The 19,492-nt window shown below is 41.8% G+C and overlaps 1 protein-coding gene across 1 annotated transcript in view; it reads right to left on the bottom strand.

Annotated features, from left to right (window-relative positions):
* Positions 1-19,492, bottom strand: part of PLXNC1 (plexin C1) — a 71,837-nt gene that overhangs the window by 23,407 nt on the left and 28,938 nt on the right. The window contains exons 8-19 of the mRNA XM_074575052.1: positions 19,216-19,291; positions 19,043-19,096; positions 14,388-14,527; positions 13,055-13,234; positions 11,692-11,779; positions 10,577-10,783; positions 10,274-10,465; positions 6,702-6,801; positions 5,571-5,672; positions 5,077-5,180; positions 1,156-1,197; positions 536-660 (exon numbers count right to left, since the gene is read on the bottom strand). Coding sequence (XP_074431153.1) covers positions 536-660; positions 1,156-1,197; positions 5,077-5,180; positions 5,571-5,672; positions 6,702-6,801; positions 10,274-10,465; positions 10,577-10,783; positions 11,692-11,779; positions 13,055-13,234; positions 14,388-14,527; positions 19,043-19,096; positions 19,216-19,291 — 1,410 coding nt within the window. The remainder of the gene's footprint in view (positions 1-535; positions 661-1,155; positions 1,198-5,076; positions 5,181-5,570; positions 5,673-6,701; positions 6,802-10,273; positions 10,466-10,576; positions 10,784-11,691; positions 11,780-13,054; positions 13,235-14,387; positions 14,528-19,042; positions 19,097-19,215; positions 19,292-19,492) is intronic.

Raw genomic sequence — 19,492 nt, 5'->3', positions numbered from 1 at the left:
AGAAAAAAAAAAAGAATGCTATAATATTTGGAATTTCTCTTCCCGGTCATCTTTAATAAATGAAATACACTTTAATGCAGGAGTTTTTCCTCCTCAGGCACAGAAACTGTCCACTGATCTCTACAAAAATATAAAAAATGCGAGTCCATCTGCTCTTGTGATTATTTCTTAAACACAGAATTTGTGTCTCTAAATTTAATTCTGCAGAACAGCACCTGCTTCAGTGACAGAACATTTCTAAACTGTAGAACTGTTGCTCTAACTGCAGGAAGTGCTTACAGTTTTGAAGTGAGTTTTCCTGCTCCTTTGCCTCTGTGTTTACATGTACAAACATTCTGATTTCTCTTTAATGGCTTGTTTTAATGGCAATGTTTTCTCTTCCTCAGTGTGTGCAGATGGAGAAGATGGAAAAATGCTCTGGAGTAATGCAAGCTTGTTTTGCAAGAAGTAGAGATTACATTTGTGTGCTACAATCCATGTTGTTTTTTCCTGCTAATTCTTTGTCTTGAAGATGATAAGCATAATCATACTATACCTGTCTTTCACAGAGAAATTTTTCTGCTTTTCAAGGGTGTGAATGAGAGTAACAAGAAAGTTCTTGTTACAAATTAAAGCATGCAACATGTTGAAGCTTTCATCCTTGCTCGTTTGGTCTCTGCTCTGGAATAGTTAAACAAAAATAAGCAAACTGTAGTTTGGCTATGATGGATTCTTAATGCTCAGAAAAATGGTAAGCAACATATGGGATAAGATCCTGGCCTCATTCAAATCAGAGGGAATTTTGCATTTATGACATGGGTCTCAGGATTTTACCAAAGATGCATTTGCGTTTGTGTACAACGCAGAGTACACACATGCAGAGCATACATTTTCTGACATACACACAAAGTAATGCCAATACTTAAGTTTGCCTGTCATTTCCCATGACTAGATTCTGTTTATTTTTATTTCATTAAGTCATAATATACATTGGGTAACAGCGTCTTATACATCAAATTCTTTTTATACATAAATCCATGTAATCCTCCTCATGGGGGAAAGAGAACATACTGAAAATGCAATCTGATGTGTTCTAGGACAACATTGAGATAAGGGATACAATCACTCTTGAAAAAATATTTATTAATTAAGGCATATCACACTACATCAACTTACCTGTGGCATGTCTTCACTGAAGATGGATGCAAAGCCTCCTGACTAAAATATAAGACAGGTGATATTTATCATTCTTACGTATACCAAAAGTTTCTAACACATGTACGTTAAACACACCAAGCGCATGTTCCTGACAGCATGTAACTTGAAATAAAACAATGGAAATGCTGGCTTCTAAGGCAGCTATAACATAAAAAGTCTACACACTAACTTTTGCAAGTTCACTGCCGAGGTTCTCCGAAAACTGAAGTCTCAAAGATGACCTGGTATTGACTTCAGTGTTACTGTGTGTGTTACTCCATGCTGCTGAGCTGCAGGAAAAGCTGTTTATTACCCTCATCTACAAATGTGCTGGTGTGCAAGGGGTGCTACAGCCTGCATCCTTCTTGGACGGCAATGACAGCCTTTGGTATACAGGGATTCTGTCACAGAGTGACACTTGAGTTCATCTGCCTCCATTCATTTCAAGGCACTTTTTGAATGTTCACTAATGAACTCTCCAGGAGGTCCATGCTGTCAAGTCTCCAGAGAGGCACAGGTGGCACCACACATCCAGCCCTAGCAAGAGCTCTCACAACAAGGGAAGCCCCCAGTTCTCAAATACCTTGTCAACGCCTCTTGTCTAACTCTTACAGCCTGTAGGGTCCCAGCACAGCCGCATGTTCCCAAAGAAGCACCCTTGAGCAATAAATTCACACTAGTAACATTTACTGTCGTCTGCTTTATCTGTGATGGTGGCAGCCCCTAGTTTCCATATAGAATCATAGAATCACAGAATGGTTTGGGTTGGAAGGGACCTTCAAAAATCACCTAGTCCAACCCCCTGCCATGGGCCATATTTCAGTAAATCAGGTTACTCAAAGTCCTGTCGAGCCTGGCCTTGAACATTCCAGGGATGGGGCATCCACAGCTTCTCTGGGCTACCTCTTCCAGTGCCTCACCACCCTCATCATATAGAATTTCTTCCTTATGTCCAATCTAAATCTATCCTTTTCCAATTTAAAACCACTGGCCCTCATCCTGTCACTACAGGCCCTGGTAAAAAGTCTCTCTTCGTCTTTCTTATAAGCCTCCTTTATATTGAAAGATGCAATAAGGTCTCCATGGAGCCTTCTCTTCTCCAGGCCGAACAACTCCAACTTTCTCAGGCTTTCATCATAGGAGAGGTGTCCCAGCCCTCTGACCATTCTTGTGGCCCTCCTCTGGATCTGCTCTAACAGGTCAACATCTTTCCTGTGCTGGGGACCTCAGAGCTGGACGCAGTACTCCAGGTGGGCTCTCATGAGGGCAGAGCAGAGGGACAGAATCACCTCCCTTGACCTGCTGGCCACACTTCTGATGCAGCCCAGGGTACGACTGGCTTTCTGGGCTGCAAGTGCACATTGCCAGCTAACATCTAATTTTTCATTTAAATAATTGATTTTTCATCCCTCCCTTTCCTCATGCCTCCTGTTCTCTTCTCCCCTACCATACTCTTCTTCCTCTTCCTCTACTCACTATTCCCATTTTTCCAGAACTTCTTCAGCACCCCTAATACCACCTACCGATAAAACACACATACATAGAACGAAACAACCAGAACCACGTTAAAGGTTAAAAATGCTTGTGAACAGGGAACAGGAATGGTAGCATTAAACCAAACAATGCGGGACACTGAGGGAAAACAGAAATAATAATCCAAATCTAACAAGTAAAGCAGAAATCGGGCTGAACATAAGGAATATTTTAAGAATAGATGTAATATCCTTTTAACACCTACAAGCATTAAGCACAAAACAAAAGCTATCAAGCCAGATTAAATAAAGAAAATTGAAGCAGCAGAAAGTGAGAAGCTCAAAATGAAAGCAGGTCCATCACTCTTAATTTTAGGTATATCTGACTCCCTCTAAGCAACTCATCCGATCCTGAGACAGATGTCTCAGGCAAGTGGGATAAAACACTTTCTTGAGCTGCCTGTCTCTGCACTGACTACAGAAGATGCTCAGTGAACAGCTTTGATGTCCATGTTTAAACAGTTCAGATTAGATGAGACAATACCCACTGAACACACCGTAAGGCAGAAAGAGTACAGTACGGACATCTTTCAAACACATGAGGTTAGTGAGGCAAGTGGTGGTTTTTCACTTTGACCCTTTTGTAAACCCTTCTGACACTTGGTTGCAATCTACTACACCATCGCCTTTTCTGTTCATCTGTAATATTTGTTTAGTCAAGCACCGCTCTCCTACCACATTCATACAGCACGAGGCATGTTTGGACACTTTGCAATGTAAACAATAAGTACTTAGCAGGAAAAATTGGTACACAGTACATTAAACAACTTGCCTGACACCACATGCCTGTAAAGAGCTAATAGCGGCAAGTTTACCTTTGTGGTACCGGTATTTCAAACTGAGACAAAATCTAACTGGAGTCATTTTCAGGATGTACACTAGCATGAGACTTGCCAAGGCAAAACAGGAGCCCTTCCCTTTCTGACATCACATAATGCAACAGAGTGGCAGACTTCATGCCTTTTTTCCTTTCCTTTTTATTTGCATAAAGCAAAGCATTTCCACCCAGACAGCTTCTACAGATTGCTACTGTTTTGACAGGGGACTATCACTAGGAAAAGATATATTCCTGAAAATAAAAACTTTGTTTTAATGATTATATGCCTGGCAACAAAACAAAGTGAAAGGAAAGAGATGCAGAAAGTAAGGTTTCCTTGGTCCACTTTCTTCAAACCTCCGAGTGACCCCATAAAAATTAGATTGGGGGCATCACAGCAGTACTAGAAGAGATATTCCCAGTTTCCTTTGGTGTAAGAACTGGACTTGAAGTGTACAAAGATTATCCATATATAATTGTTGAATATTATTCTGCCTGAGTATCTGGTATTTGGTGTTATACCAAAAAAAGGCTCTGATTCTGCACTATCAGATGTTTAACTTTATCGCAATGAGCTTTTAGTGGGATCCCACACGGTGATGAAGTGAAGCAGTGTGCAGATAAGACTGCAGGACTGAGCCACATGAAGAGCAGTAGATACTTTGCATACATACCAGCATTACATACCAGCTACACCCTAAAACACCACAGCACTAACCAAGGGTTTCTACTCATTGGTGTCAGTTACACAGCCAAATATCACCAGCTGAGATCACAGCTTCTGCCAATTACTAAATGCCAGTAAGCACTGCTTAACATCATGGTATAATTTTGAAAGCTGTGGCAAATGCACTTATCAGCATCGTAATGTGCCACATATGCAAAAAAACAGCAAGAGAAGTAAAACAGTCAAGAGAAGGCCTCTTCAGTTCTCTGAAGAAGTGGCACAAACTGCTCCAGAGAACAATGAAAATATCCACCTCTAAAGTGGACAGTATTTGCGTACTTACGTAATTTTTAAGCATTTGACCTGCACTCCTTTGAATCAAGGTCTTACCATTTCTGTCAGCAGCTCGGAGTAGAAAGTCAACATGACCTTAGAGCCATTTCTTCATCCCACAAGTCTAATTAGGAAGTGTCATGATGTTAGCTAGCATGTTAGCTAGCCTGACTGTTACTTTAATTAGCTATAGCATGGAAAGTGAAAGCATGAGAACAAAAAAAGCAATGGATAAATTATAGCTTAGTTGGGATGGCCTGAAAGGCAAGCAGCTGGGCAAAAAAGAAATGGATGCACACACAACCCTTGAAAATTCAACAACAGTGCTTTATCTACAACATTTAGGCTTGCTTAAATATAGACATGTACAGCTGTAAGTGTTCTTTGGTAATTCTTGATTTAAGAAAAGTTTCTTGTGAAAACAATGTGCAATTACTGTGCAGTATTTAGTTCAGTTATTTGATCCTGACCTTCCTAGCTTCTTCATTATTAGGCAGGGCTGAAAGACTGCAAATTATTAGGCTGAAACTGAAAGACTTGCAAATACTTACCTCTGGAAAGAAAGTTCTAAGAGCAAAGTGTTTGTAGTCAAGGAAGGGAACAGTTCCAAAACTATCCACCACATCTAATTCATCCATCTGCAGTTCAGCAAATCCTGAAAAAGCACCCCCCGGCCCCACCCAGACGGTTACTTTAGTTGACACAAAATCATCTTCACAATTATAACTTGGACCCAATAGATGTTCCTTAAAAAACAGTTTTCAGGGAAGAGGGGTTGGTTTTCAAGCTGAAGCCCTTATAAGCAGGAAAGTACCAATCCATTTTCCCCTCCCCCACTTTTGTTGAAGGAAATATTACACGCAATCCTTTTAGCTCAGTACAATCTGCTACTGCTGTGCACACCAACATTAAAGAGGAACTCTGATACAACACAAAAATATTCTAACAGCCATAAAATTAAAATGTTTATATAATGTGAGCTTCTTGACAGTTTCATTTCAGAAATTATGCTGTACTTAAGCTCTATAAAGCTATTTAGACCTACCCTCGCGTATTTCCTTCCGAATCTCATATTCCAGCAGTTCAAGTTGCTGACTCTGTTTACGAGTTAACTCTTTGGATTTGTATCTAGTTACTACAAATGCCACTAAAAAGGGAGAAAAAAAGACGCTCAGTACAGAAACTGCAGAACAGACAACCCCTATGCAAGACATATTTTAATATTATTTTAAGAAACAGAAAGATTAATATACGTTTGCACTCTCTAGGAGGATATCAGTGTGCTAGTACCCATGAGCCCTAGTTATCTGGATGTAAACTCCAATACTGAATAAAAACCATTCCCTTTAACAAGGTCTTAGAATTGTCAATGCAATTTTACTTGAAAGTACAGCACACCGTGCTATGTACAACCTGCACAATGAGACACAGAATCTAAAAAACACTTCTACTACTAGCAACCTACTTAAAGTAGCACTGATTAAACACAAAAACCAGTTGTTTTGAACAGGAAATCCACTTCCAAATTGTTAACTTCTCTGAAGCGTATTTAGAGAGAGTAAAGGCACGAGACATGGTTCCTGTAAAGGTAATGCACTTTTTAAAAAGAAAGCAAACCGAACAAAAGAACAAACCCCTAAAATTATTACAACAGATTGAAATTTATCAAATATATAACCAGGTCAAAACATTCAGAAAAAAATGAATGACAAAAAGAGAAGGAGATAACTGTTTACCCCCCTCAATTTACTAATGACCTACAAATTCATGAATGATCCAAATAAGACTGAGCAGAAACACCACAAACACTTCCTGAGGATAAGCAGTTTGTTAGGGAACATCTGCCCCAGGGACAGGAGGGGAGCCCAGCTCTGAGAGCTGAAAGGGCCCAAGTTGTGACACAAGGATGTCAGTCCTATGGCTTGCCTCAATTAATGGTGCTGAGCAATCCCAGCAGAACAGCCAAAACTACTGTCTTGTAAAATGCTGTAGCCTGGACAAGATGTACTTCACCACCAGACCAGAGTTAACTTTGTCCGCTCTTACTGGGAAAGGAGGAAAACCACCAGACTGTTTGTGACAGTCCCAAACACGTATGTGTGTATGTATATGTGTTTGTGTGTCATGATTATACCCCTCAGCAAATAAAAAACTGAAAACACATTATTGTACTTACCTATAATGACACCCACTACAATAGGCAGCAAAATAAGAACATATAAATATATGTGTGATGATGTTGGTTTGACTTCATGCTCAAAATTTCCTAATTTGACCTGAAAAACAATAATGTCTGTGTTAATAGAGGACAGGTATTATATCAGTGCTTAAAATGACATTTAATGTATATAAAAAAAAATAATGTATTTGAGGCACGTGAAGGACCCTGGCTCTGCAGATTATTGGGAAGACAGCAGCTATTTGGGAAAACGTATGTGGACCAAGGCAAACTTAACGTTTACCGTATTTGATGTTTAAGTGGGATAACAGAGCAGCGACAAGAGAAAAATTTGGATGTCCTCATGCAGCATAAAATTTTGCCATTGCTCTCACTGCTAACCAGGGCCCTGAAATGAATGGCAAGATCTGACCTCTGGCTGGCCAAGTGGCTCATGCACTTCATAATCACTGCTAAACGTTCTGGTATTTTGAAGCAAGGAAGGTAGGTGTTGATAGTTAAAAACATTCATTTGCACTCACAGTGTTCCTCTGCTGAGCAGAAAAGTAAGGTAAGACTCACGCTAATAATGAAGGAAGTAAAATTTTTGACAGATGTGTTGCCCACAGCACTCTTCCCTATTTCTTTGCAGAAGTTTCAACCTCTTTATGTAGGATGTAAGGCATTCCTGAAGGTCCGCTTGAGAACAAATACAATACATGTACAACATCCCCCAACAGCCACCAGGCTTGTCAAAGGCAGGACAGACACTAACTCTTAGGAATACACGGAAGTGCTGAAGTCTGCCAGATGCCAAAATGAGGCATTCACCACTGATAATTATGGCAGAAGAAATTTCACAAAGGAGGATCTCAAAGAGGACTGTGAAAGCACATAAATAAAGGGTAGCTAAGACTACAAACAGACTAGAAGTAAAGATACGCTTTGACACAGAAAAAGAATACCACCAAGTGCCAGGGACAGAAATAAGCCTGAGATAATTGAAAAGGAGAGTTGGGTTGAAATTATTTTGGGTTACAGCAGGGAAGGCAGAGATCTGGTGATTTCAATCACTGACTTGTCACAGGAGGTGAGCAGCCAGGGCAGCTGGACACTGCCAACTGGATAGTCACATCGCAGCTACAAGGACATGAGCAAGCAAAGAAACCCCACAGGGCTAGAAGGACACAGCCTTTGTATTTCTGGGGCTACAAAGAACAGAAGACAAAGCAGCCTATTTCCCCCATCAAATATATTGTTTCCTTGGTTGTATATGTGTTTTTACAGTTCCTATACAAAGTACTTTTGGTCTGAGCCTTCCTAGGATCCCATTTGCCTTTTCTAAGGCTGAAATGCATTGGTGGCTAAATACATTAATCATTCCATGATTAATACACCTGCCTTTCTCCACTTGTCATGTCCAACCAAGTGTTCCTAAAGCAGAAATTCCTGTTACTCATTCCTGCTTATTGAAAACTGAGGCAAAGCATTCGTTTAATTTTCTGTTCATACTTAGATTATCTTTAATCTTCACCATAACCTTCCTACTCAGTGGCTCCATTTCTTTCCTTATCTTTTATTTATCTTGCTTATGAATCATGGACTAAATAAGGTACACCTGAATTCATCTGATTCCTATTCCTAAATTCATTTCATTCTTCCTGCATGACATTATAAAATCTCCTCTGGACTGGTAATGCCTCTGAGCTTTATGTCATCAGCAAATGTCATTAGTGCATGCCTTATTTTTGTGCTCAAGCCAGCAGTGATATTAAATAATATCTGTATGAAAATCAACATTGCCCAGAGTCAGATCCCCACATGCAGCATCCAGTTTTTTTAATCCCTAGCGTCTTCATAATCACCATGTTAAGTAGTTTACTGAATGACTTCCAGGTACATGTCATCTACCACTTTTCTGTTGAGGAAACCACTCATCTTACCAAATAAAGCTATCTAGCATAATCTACTTTTACTAAAAAGAAGTTGACAATTATCCCATTTTCCATTTAACTCCAGGTCTTTCGTGAGTCCCTCATTCAAAACACATTATAAAGCTTTACATAGAGCTAGATTAAATCAGCAATCTATTTGCCTAGTTATTTTTTTTTCTTTTAAATACCGGTTTTATGTTTGCTGCTCTCCAATCATACAGTACCTCTCCTGACTCTACAGTTCTATTTAGAATCTTTCCCACTAAGCCTACAATATCATATGCCATTTCTTTCTCAGTGCTGTGATGGGAATGATCCAGTCCCAGCTGTCCTGAGCCCCTGGATCTATCTGAATCTTCCTTCTGTCACAAGAGCATCATTTTCTTCTGTGACACCTCCATTCAGACCGATCATCCTGTCTTTGACCCCACACTCAATATCCTCTTTCTTCCTGAAAACTAAAGCAAGAGACACATTTATTCTTGGGCCTTATCTATCTTTTATACCCAGCTTAACCTTTCTTCAGAGCGGCCCTACTTCTTCTATGATGATTTATTTATAAGATTGAAAAAACACATGATTATTTCCTATTTTTACATTTTTCTTGATGTTGGAAAAAATAATTCTTAAGGTATCAGAAGTGAAATGTTATAACTATTGCATTCGATTTGCCTTAGTGAATTGATGACCTTTCTATCACAGTCACTGCTATGAAGCTTGCAGGATGAGCATGTGATACTGCAAGGCAACGCTAATATTTAAATGCAACACCAATCTCAGAAAGGCTTTTCCATGCCATAACTGGCTCAGACGGCAGGATCCACAGATGGGGGATCAGTTAACAGTGATATGAAATGCAGAATAGCTTCGTTAATCTTTACTATGAGCCATATGCCTTGAAGTCAATAGAGTTATTTCAGTTTTATACCACCATACACTACAATAAGAATCTGGCATCATTTTTTTTCCCTCATAAATGGTGACAATTGCTTTTTAAAAAATTCATATCTTCATCTTATTCATGGAGCAAGTATCTTAAGCTTCCATTTAGCTTTGACATCCATGCTAATGTGCTTATATTTGGGGCTGGCTTTGTGCCATATGTTCATAGCATTTTGGGCTTCCCGGTATCCACTGAATTTTACCCGCATTTTCACTCAGAAATGCCTTCCCTCTGCCTTAGTGGTGATCACCATGCACACTGTTCAAGATCCTTATCTACTTTAGTTGGAAAAAGTGAATGGGACGGCCACACCGCAGCAGCAGATTGCTTACAGATCTAAGATGAGGGTCTCCCCTGGAGCCAGTGATGCTTTATCGGTGATGTCTGCACTGCAGCCAGAGGTCTGACAAGCTACTGCTCTCCTGGAGCTCAGCAGCAGTGAGCTCAGCTTGGCCTGCAAAGCCTACCTCTGACACGACAGCCATAACCAGACAGCACAAGAACTCAGCACTGTTAGCAGTACCTAAGCCAGGCAGGCATGCTCAGATGCGAGGAAGATAACCAGACTACAGAGTACCAGGAGAACAAAAACACGCATCCAGTTCTGCCCTCTATAAAGAGTATTCATGACCAGAGCACTAACGCTACATTTTGCTACATTTGCATAAATATCCAAACACTGTTAAATTGCAACAAAAGGGAATTCTACTTACAAAAACTTTCACCGTGGAGAAGTCAATCTTGTCTGTTACTTCCCTTTTGAATTTGCACAGTATGGTGCTACGGTCTGGTTTTTTGGTAATATTTTGGATGCTGAACCATATCTTTTTGGTCTGTGCACCATCCATATAAGACAGATAAATCTCTACCTCAGTTTTAGAAATATTCAAGTTGTCATTTTCTTTCTAGAGGGAAAAAATTTAAGATAATAAACAGTCACCAGACGCGGTAAAAAGTAAAATGATCCCCAATGATTATTTTAAATAAGGAATTGTAGTTATTACTTTCAAACTTACGTATATTTTTAATTCCAGATCAGGATCCAGCTCAGTGTGCAGCTGGTAGTTAATGAACACTGGGTCAGGATGATAGTGTAATTTGGCACATGGTATAAAGGTAGTTTCCACTTTTAACATCATATCCACAACTTTACCCTCTGTTGCATGGCTCAGGATTGGCGTTAAGTAATGATATTCAGATTCATTTCCAGGATACCTAGAGACCTAGAAATGCAATAGCAAAGTTGTAACAGTCATTAAGCACTCAACAGTGGGTACAATTACAAACAGAGGCACTCAAAATCATTTTAACGTCTTCCTGACTTCACACAGATATCTGCTAAACCTCTTCTCTGCGACCAGGGCTGCATGCAGAGCACCTGGGAAAGTTTCTGTGTTGAGCTTGTGTCTACCTTTAAGCACATTTATCACACACTCTGCACGCTGCTGTAAGGCTGATTGCACACTGCTAAGGCAGCTATTTCCCGCAGTGAGACAGGAATAGTGACAGTGATTTCTTCTTCCTTCCCCTCAATGCAGGTGACAAGAGAAGAGCAGGACGAGCTCTCCAGCACCCCTAGGCATTGGCTCTCCCGGCTTAACCCTTCATAGAGGGGAGTTGCTACAGTCACCCCCCTCCCCCATTGGTTATGCCATGGGGTAGTCCTACTGTTTTCTGGTCTCTGTGCTGCAAGCCCAGGAGGCAACAGGGTGCCCACCTCCTCACAGCCAAAATCAGCTCCAATCTCCTGCCCCTTGCTGAGGCAGTGCCACCATTTGGGTCCTCAACACAAGGGCAGAGAGAAGTACACCACCCCCTTTTCCAACACATCCATATATGGAGGCTGGGGAGGTTTAAAAAGGACAAATTTGGAGCAAGTCTCTAGCGCATAGAAAAAAAGGCTCAGGGAATTATGGGAATTATGCAGGAGAGCAGCTTACGTGTATCCGTGATCCTGTACTGAGAATGTGTGCAACTGTAATCCTACAAGTGGTCATATTTATTTTAGTAGGGTGACTGATGTGTGCCTGCAAGTGTTTGAAAAATACTGAGGTCCTCCTGAAACTTTAGGAATAAAACCTAATCCCTTGAAAGACCTCTATTTGGTATTGTAAATGGGATTAAGACTTACGGTGAGGTTTGATCTCTGGTCATCTGAAATAATCACACTGTCCACCACATTAAAATTTCTACCAATCGTAGTAATTTTGCGACCACCACTGTAAAAAGAAAAAAAAAAAAAAGGGAGAGGAAGGGAAGTTAATATTATCTGTTTTCCCACAGATAAATCCTGCATTAGGTCTTCAGCCGTGAAGAAACTACTCATGTGCATTTTGCTTTGGTAACAGCCAATATAATGAAATCAAACTGCAGGACAAGATAATTTGAGCTATAGAGTGTACTTCCATTATTTCCTCATAATGTAATGGTAAATGCTTTTGCTACCGCAAAACCAAATGACTTGATAGCATACACATGCATATCCCTTTTCAGGGACTCTCCACCTTGTTTTCTATTTATGGAGTCAAAGAACTAGACTGTGATTTAATATTCTGTCTTGAAGACCTGGTATTTCACTGCCCCAGAGCAGCCCCGCCTGTGCTTAATTCCTGCCTTCTTCAGGACAAACCGATGGTGCCAGGCACCTCACAGGAAACATTCTCGGCCGTGTTCAGACCATCTGTCTCAGCACACACAATGGTGCTTGTGTCTGAGGGTCTGGCTCACAATCTCTGCTGAACGCAGTTGGAGTGGTTTAAGGTATTATTAATTTCCAGCTGCCTGAGCTGCCCCTCACCTGGAGATGAGGGCATGAGTCCTAGCTGCTCAGCTGCTGCAGCTGCCAGACCAACTTATTACCTCAAATCCACACTTGCCAGCACTTGATGCCAAGACATCAGATTAAGAATGTGAAAGTGGGTAAAAACTGTGCAGGCACAGGGACAGGTGGAAAGCTGCACTGGAGAATATCTTAAAATCACCCTGTAAGTCTTTCACTGGAGCTGTGAGTCTCCCACAGAATACAGCGAAGGCTTGAAAAGGGTTGTTTCAGCTTTAGGGAACCCGGTCCTAAAGCAAGTCTGAGCAGTGGTGATTATTTTCACTTCATTTCCAATTCGCTAATACTTTATGCTGTTTCAGAGGTGAAGGTATATTAGCATCAAGAAATCAAAGTTAATTGGAGTTTGAATTTATGCGTGCTACCCATATTTTAGATTTAGCTTTAGTATGAAATTACTATTTTTGAAATCGTGGATGGGCAAAAAGGAGTTTACAGAATCCTGCAGAACACAGAATCCGTCTTATAGCTATCATGACCCTATCTGTATGTTAAATGTTAAATCAGTTGACCAGCATAAATTCATCCTCCACAACAGGTCATAGCAGTCATCCAAGTTTATATCAGCTGCGGTCTGGCCAAGGAAGGAGGCTTATAGTGGCTCAGTGGGACTACATGTTAATAAATACAGAAAAATATAGAAAGACAAATTTACCTGATCCAGGAGGTATTTGGTGTGATTCCAAAACAAAATGGTACTGAAACATAATGTAGGGTCATTGGTGGTGAACATTTTTTCCCATTAGCCTGTATACATATTCTTTTGGCCTCTTTACGTGTTGGTGGGAGAGCAAATGTCATTTGTGTATCGTTTAGCACATTTCTAACTTTAATGCTGAAGGAGAAAGAAAACAGTCAGATGCCGAAACACAGATACAGATGCCACTATGTCACTCATTGGTGTTACTACACAAAACCTATAACCTAAAGCAAAGGATGAGGAGAGAAGAGGAATTAATCTCTCTTTGAGCTACCAGATGGAACTGGAAAGAGCAGGGAGCTGAAAAGACAAAGTAGGGCATCTTTTGAATGAAGTTGCTATGTGTCACAATAATCACAGAAGACGGTACAGATATTGGTGTTATAGCCTTAGGATGAGGCTATGTAACACAACGTGTGATTTTGCTGTGTAAACTGTGTACTTTGCAGTGTAATTCTCTGGGCTACCAACACATTAGCTAGTCAAGAATGAGAATCTTCAGTTTCCTTTCCTTTCTTCTTTTTCTTTCTCTTTCCCTCTTTCCCCCCTCCTTTCTCCCTTTCTCTCCTTCCTCTTTTTCTCTCCTTCCCTTTTTCTCCTTCCTCTTTGTCTTTGCTTCCTCTCTCTCCCTCCTTTCCCTCTCTCCATCCTTCTCTCCTTTTGTTTTCTGTGGTCCCCAAGAAATTCACGGTTGAACTGAAAATTTAACTGTACCATATGAATACTTTTTCAAGTGCTAGCTATGTAAAACGGTCTTGGTAATTACAGGCAGCCATTGCAGCTGCACCTGAAAATGACTGATTCAGAATAAGATAGCCTAATTATCTAGAGGGTTACATTGTGCAATCATCAACAGAGAAAAGTACATGCTGTTGCATGAGAGATTCCCTTCCCTGGCATGGTGTCTGTGCTTTCACAAGCAGCATCCTAGAACATATGGGGGATATTTTGAAGCAGAGGAGAGTCAAACAAAAGCTGAGGCTTTCCTGTGATCTAACTTCTTGTTGCCTGCTGCAAGGCACAGAGGGCCACAGGTACTGAACTGCCATAACTACTTCTGAGAGCCAGCCAGCTACCCGCCTATCCCTTGTATTGTACCCAAACACCAAATTCATTTCCAACCTTTGGGAATTTAAAGTGGAATTTTAACTAAAGGAGTGCAGAGTACCTCCCCCTCTGTTGAGGAGAGGTCCACGACAACTGTTCACACAACTGTATTGCTAGGGCAAGATGGGCATAATTTTCACCATGCAAAGTAAACAGTAATATTTTTCAGGGCTTAACTCACACATCTGGTTTACAGCCAGTGATTCCAGTCAGTATCATTTTTATGCCTGATGCACGTGTAAAGTTTTCTCCTTTGACTGTTATTTCACTTTTGCCTAATGTAGAAATCCACAACGGTTCAATGGAATGAATGCTGATATGCTATTAGAAAAAAAAGCAAAACAAAATCTGGTTATAAAGAGGCTAGGCAGTTAAACAACAGCTGCAAAAACAACCACCACTCAGGAATGTGGGTTTTATGGCACTAGGATACAGTTTTCTTATTAATTTCATATCTCGTTAAGCCTTATCCTGGGATGTACTGTCAACCACAACTTATTTACAAGCCAACTATTTTTACCTACAGATTTTATATTTCAATTTATCTCATAACAAAGTTGCCCAAAGGAATCACAGTCTGACATACTAGAAGGTAAGTATCTTAAAAACCCAGCTTGAAATTATACATTTTGTGTGACTGTTGAAGAACTAAGAAACAATGCTAGACAATACCCTCGATGCTGTCACTATGAGAGATCAGAGAAACAAATGAAGGCATCTCTCAAGACCTGAAAAGGGGAAGCAGGGTCAAATCCTAGAATGAAGTCAAGAAAGAGCCCCAGAATTAGCTTTATTAGAAAGCTTTTTCAAAGTCATACATAGAGCTAAAGGTACAACACGACTGTAGGGATTTTTTCAGTATCCCATTTTGACGCTAAGTTTACAAATCTATTTTCCAGCATTTAAGAATAATCCTAGTTTGCCATGATGCTGTCACAGTCTTGCAGAAATGTGGCCAATTTTTAAACTGTGCTTTTCTTTGTGTATCTTTATATTTACTTATCTTAAGTTACTAACACTACTGAGCAAGAAGAGAGATTTTTTCCCTAGTGTATTTACTTGATACATTTGACAGCATCTCATGTTTAATCAGTTTTGCTGCTTCCCCAGTTTTATAATCACACAGACTGTTTCCTCTCTATGTATCTTTCAGATAACAAACTGAAAACATTAAAAAAAACCGGAAAATACACATGTGAAACCACAAACTGTTTGGGACCTTCTCAGGCAAATGATTTCTAGCTTGCTTTTAGACTGTCTATAATACTAGTTTAAAATTAGGTTTTAGAGTATCGTGATTTCTGCTGTGATCCTGATTTCTGCTGTGCACCTGTGGACACATATCCACTGGGCAGATCAGCCTTCCCGACTCTGAGATGGGTGCTGGTGCAAAACCTCTCGGAAAAGTCCTTGCCACAGGGTTTTTCTCTCCGCTAATCTTTTCATGTACCCAGAGTAGTACCAAGCCTTCGGGCTGGTGGCCTGAGGGGACCACAGGGGTCAGATCGCCATCCACTGCAAACACAGCATTTGCCCACTTCAGAAAGGTCCCTGACATGTTGTCCCCACATGCTACCATGGCCTGCTGAATGCCGGAGAGCTTGGGAGCAAATGTGAGACCTGTCACAACTGATCGAAAGCTGCAACTTGTGCCTTAGGAGAGGGCAAGAGAGTGCAAAGGCTGGGGCCAGAGGGCCTGCTAAAGGGCCTCCAAGATGACCTCTGGTATGGCTAATGGAGGAGGGCAAAGGAAACCCCTGACAAGCAGCCTGAGGGAGAAAATTCACTCCCGCACTGACCGGGAGATCAGTTTAACCCTTCATATGCGAGCAGGACAACTGAAGCAGAAATCTGAGAGATCAAAGCCAGAGAAACACCAGCACTTTTCTCCACCTGCGTCCCGTCCCTCTGCTTGTGCCCAGCCTCCAGCGCACCAAGGACAGTCAACATCCTCACACAAATCCAGAAGCCAAATACTACAGAAAGGAGTAAAACACTGCTTGGGGGTTCTCACTGGTAACCAGCAGGGAGCCCTGAAGCACAGGAATAACACAGTATGACACAAACATGCAGACTTCCCCCAGAGCTGCATCAGTGTTGTGAGCCCCATGAGGGAAATGGCAGCCATTCCCTGCCCAGGGGTGCAGCGCTTCAGGGCTCCCCCTCCTCTCTCTGACAGGCACCACACACCACCCACTGGGCACCTCAGCTTAGCTTGCCTTGTTTCTTTCCTTACACCAAGAAGAAATGGCATTAAGAATGGTTTACTCTGGAGTTTCAGTCTCCCCTGAAATCGTGCCTTCCCCGCAGCTACACAACATGGACTCCCTCACCAAATCCTGCCTCGGACTCATGGTGTCAGCACAGTCGCTCACAGCCAGCCTCGGCTACTCAAAGAGCCTGCTTCCAGACTTGACCGCCTTGGTCCGCGACGCTTTCCTCGGCAGCAAAAGAAACCTTGAATTTCCTCAGTGAATGCGGGAGCGACCAAGCGTCCTTGGTGGGGTCTGTGGTGCTCATTTCCCCAGCGCCATAGAGCCGCTGACCTTCCGGTCACTGCGTGGCAGGGGGGAGAGACACCCGGCAGCAGGAGGGAAGGGAGACAGTGGGAAGGCAGTAGGATATTTACAAAAAAATCACTAGTTGTGAGGCATGTGATGAAAGCAGCGCAAACCCGTGGAAAGACATACAGCAAGCGAGCACCAGCTCCTCAGGTAATGTAAATCAGCACAGCCCTGTCAACTTCAGTAGAGCTCCACGTTTCTGAACTGCAGCCCCCCAGTCCCCTGGACAGCCCAACGCTTCCCTGGGGTGGTGTAAACAGCAGCAGCCACATCCTCAGAGGTGTGGTTAGCATGGCTGCAGGCCGCAGCCGAGATATCTGCCAGCGGCCCAGGTTAAGCAGCCTCTGCCACCCCTGGGAGCTGAGCCTCTGCCACCCCAGGGAGCTCGTCCCCGCGCCGGCACTGCCTCTCCTGCAGTGCTAGCACGGGGCCCCAAGGCCACAGGAAGGACTGGATTGGGGAACCAGCCCAGATGAAAAACAACCTGCCAAAAGAAAATGGTTATTTCCAGCCAAATCAGTTCCCCGGCCAAGGGTACTGGCACAATAACTCCAACTGCTGCTCCGGCACAGGAAGGGGGAAGGTGCAGCATGGAAACCAGCCGCCGGAGTCAGGAGGTGGGCTGGGGCTGCCACTGAAAAAAAACCCTGTATTAAACTAAATGCTCAGCTGGGGTTGTGGGAAAACACAAATCCTCTCTCTCAGCCCTCCACTAAATTCTCCTTAAAGCACAAGCAGTCAAAAGAGAGCAGGATTTCAAATGCAATTTCAAGCCCTCTGAATGGATCAATCACTTCTAAATAAACATCTGCCTTTGGACTGCCTCTAGTGCTTTCACTGCCTTGTCCATCACTGTCTTTCCAAGATAAGGCGTGTGGAAGAAAGCCATCTCCCAGGCAATTCCAACTATTTACCAATGTCAAATTAATGCACTTGGAAGCAGAGCAAAGAAGAATTTCCTCTGTTCTTTCACCAGTCATAATGCTTTATATGCAGACCAAATCCAGAATATTAATGCTCAGAAGCACAAGTATTACAATCCCACTCATCTCTGAAAAAAAAAAAAAAAAAAAAAAAAAGGATTTGGGGATTTTCTTTAAGAAATCTCATCTGAACAGCTGAATTTAAGAGGTAATTCCTGTCTTCACAGGTAAAAGTTTGGGTAGTTCTAACGAAATGTTTAGAGATAAGAACACAGTTGCTATTTATACCAACCGTGCTACCACTCACAGAAAAGCAGAAACCAAAAGCGTAGGCAGCAAATCTCTATGTACTGACTCATCAGTCAAATTTCTCTTCACTACTCATTTCTTTCCTAACACCTGCATGTCATAAGCAACCACTGATGACAAGATCGCTCAGTTTTATGAAAAAATAAAACCATTTTGGCACCATAAAGAATGAAGGGATAACCTCGTGGTTAAAGGGCTGGCCTACGAGGCAAATCATATAGACTGTACGCTCACATACAGTCTATATGATTTCAATAGAGAAGTCAACAACCAGATTAGAAGGTACACTCCTTCCTTTCCAGTGATCCAGCTTGGGCAGGATGGATGGAGAGTAGCTCCATCTCCAGTTTTGTCTGTAGTCTGGAAGCAAGGAAAATTTTTCCAGAGGTGTGAACAAGGATTTACTAACATCCAGGGATTTCAGTTCCTGGATGCATCCTCTAGCCACTTGTCTGTTATCCAGAAACTGGGTGGCACATCCTCCCCCTCCTTCTGCTCTGCTGGCAGCTATGTTTCAGGAGAAGTTGTGATCCGGCTGCAGAAAATGAGGAAGAGGTTTCAGACCCTGAAATCTAGTTTCACAGAGTTGTCTGTGACAGCAGAACTCAAACATGCATTTAAGCCTAGGTAAGAGATTAGGTCCAAGATGTCTCCTTTGTTTGTTTTTTTTTTGTTGTTGGTCAGCTTACAAGTCCAGCCCTCAGCGCACTGGCTCCTGTGGAGTGCCTAAATACAGCATACAGGGGCTTTGGCATTTAAAGCAATATTGCAAAACTGCACCTAGAGGTAGGCATATGACTATTGCAGTGTTCACTGTCTCAATGCCTGGATGAAAAACACAAATCTTTGTTGGTCCCTTTAAGCACTAACAAAGCACTAAGAAAAAATAGCATCAATATAAGTTCTGCATTGCCTTTCTATGTAACTGACTGCCTCCCCATCCATATCTTTATTATTCCTGCAAAGTCCTCTCATTTTACATAAATTTCTCTGCCAACCCACAGAACCCAAATAATGCTCATCTTAAAGTGCTAACTAACCTCTGTTTTCTGTGCAGTGGCGATCTCCTTGGAAGCAGCTGCATTACAACTATCCTGAAAAAAATCAGCATTTCACCATGTCAGGACAAGGAAGAGACAGATTGCTGTTCAGATGTAAAAAATACAAGGAGAAGGCATCACAGGGGATTCCAGCCCTCCCCAACAAACTTCACCTGGCAGGTGGTGGCAGAAGAGACACGCATCCATTTACAGCTGGCACACTCACCCTTGTGTATACACCGTGAGCAGCTGGTAACACAGAAAACAGAGTTTTTGTAAGACACAGGGACTCAATCTAGATTCAGCCATGAATGTGAAATTTCAAGTGACAGAAAAAAGCACAAACCCAAGAGAATAACCTGGCAAACATGTAATGAAATGTGTAAAACACATAACCTGCATTTACCCTCCAAGCCTATTGTTCTCTCGTGCTTATTCTGAGGACAAATT

Source organism: Larus michahellis, chromosome 1, assembly GCF_964199755.1.
Source record: "Larus michahellis chromosome 1, bLarMic1.1, whole genome shotgun sequence".
In the NCBI taxonomy this organism is placed as follows: domain Eukaryota; kingdom Metazoa; phylum Chordata; class Aves; order Charadriiformes; family Laridae; genus Larus; species Larus michahellis.
This window is presented reverse-complemented; position numbering and strand designations above follow the sequence as displayed.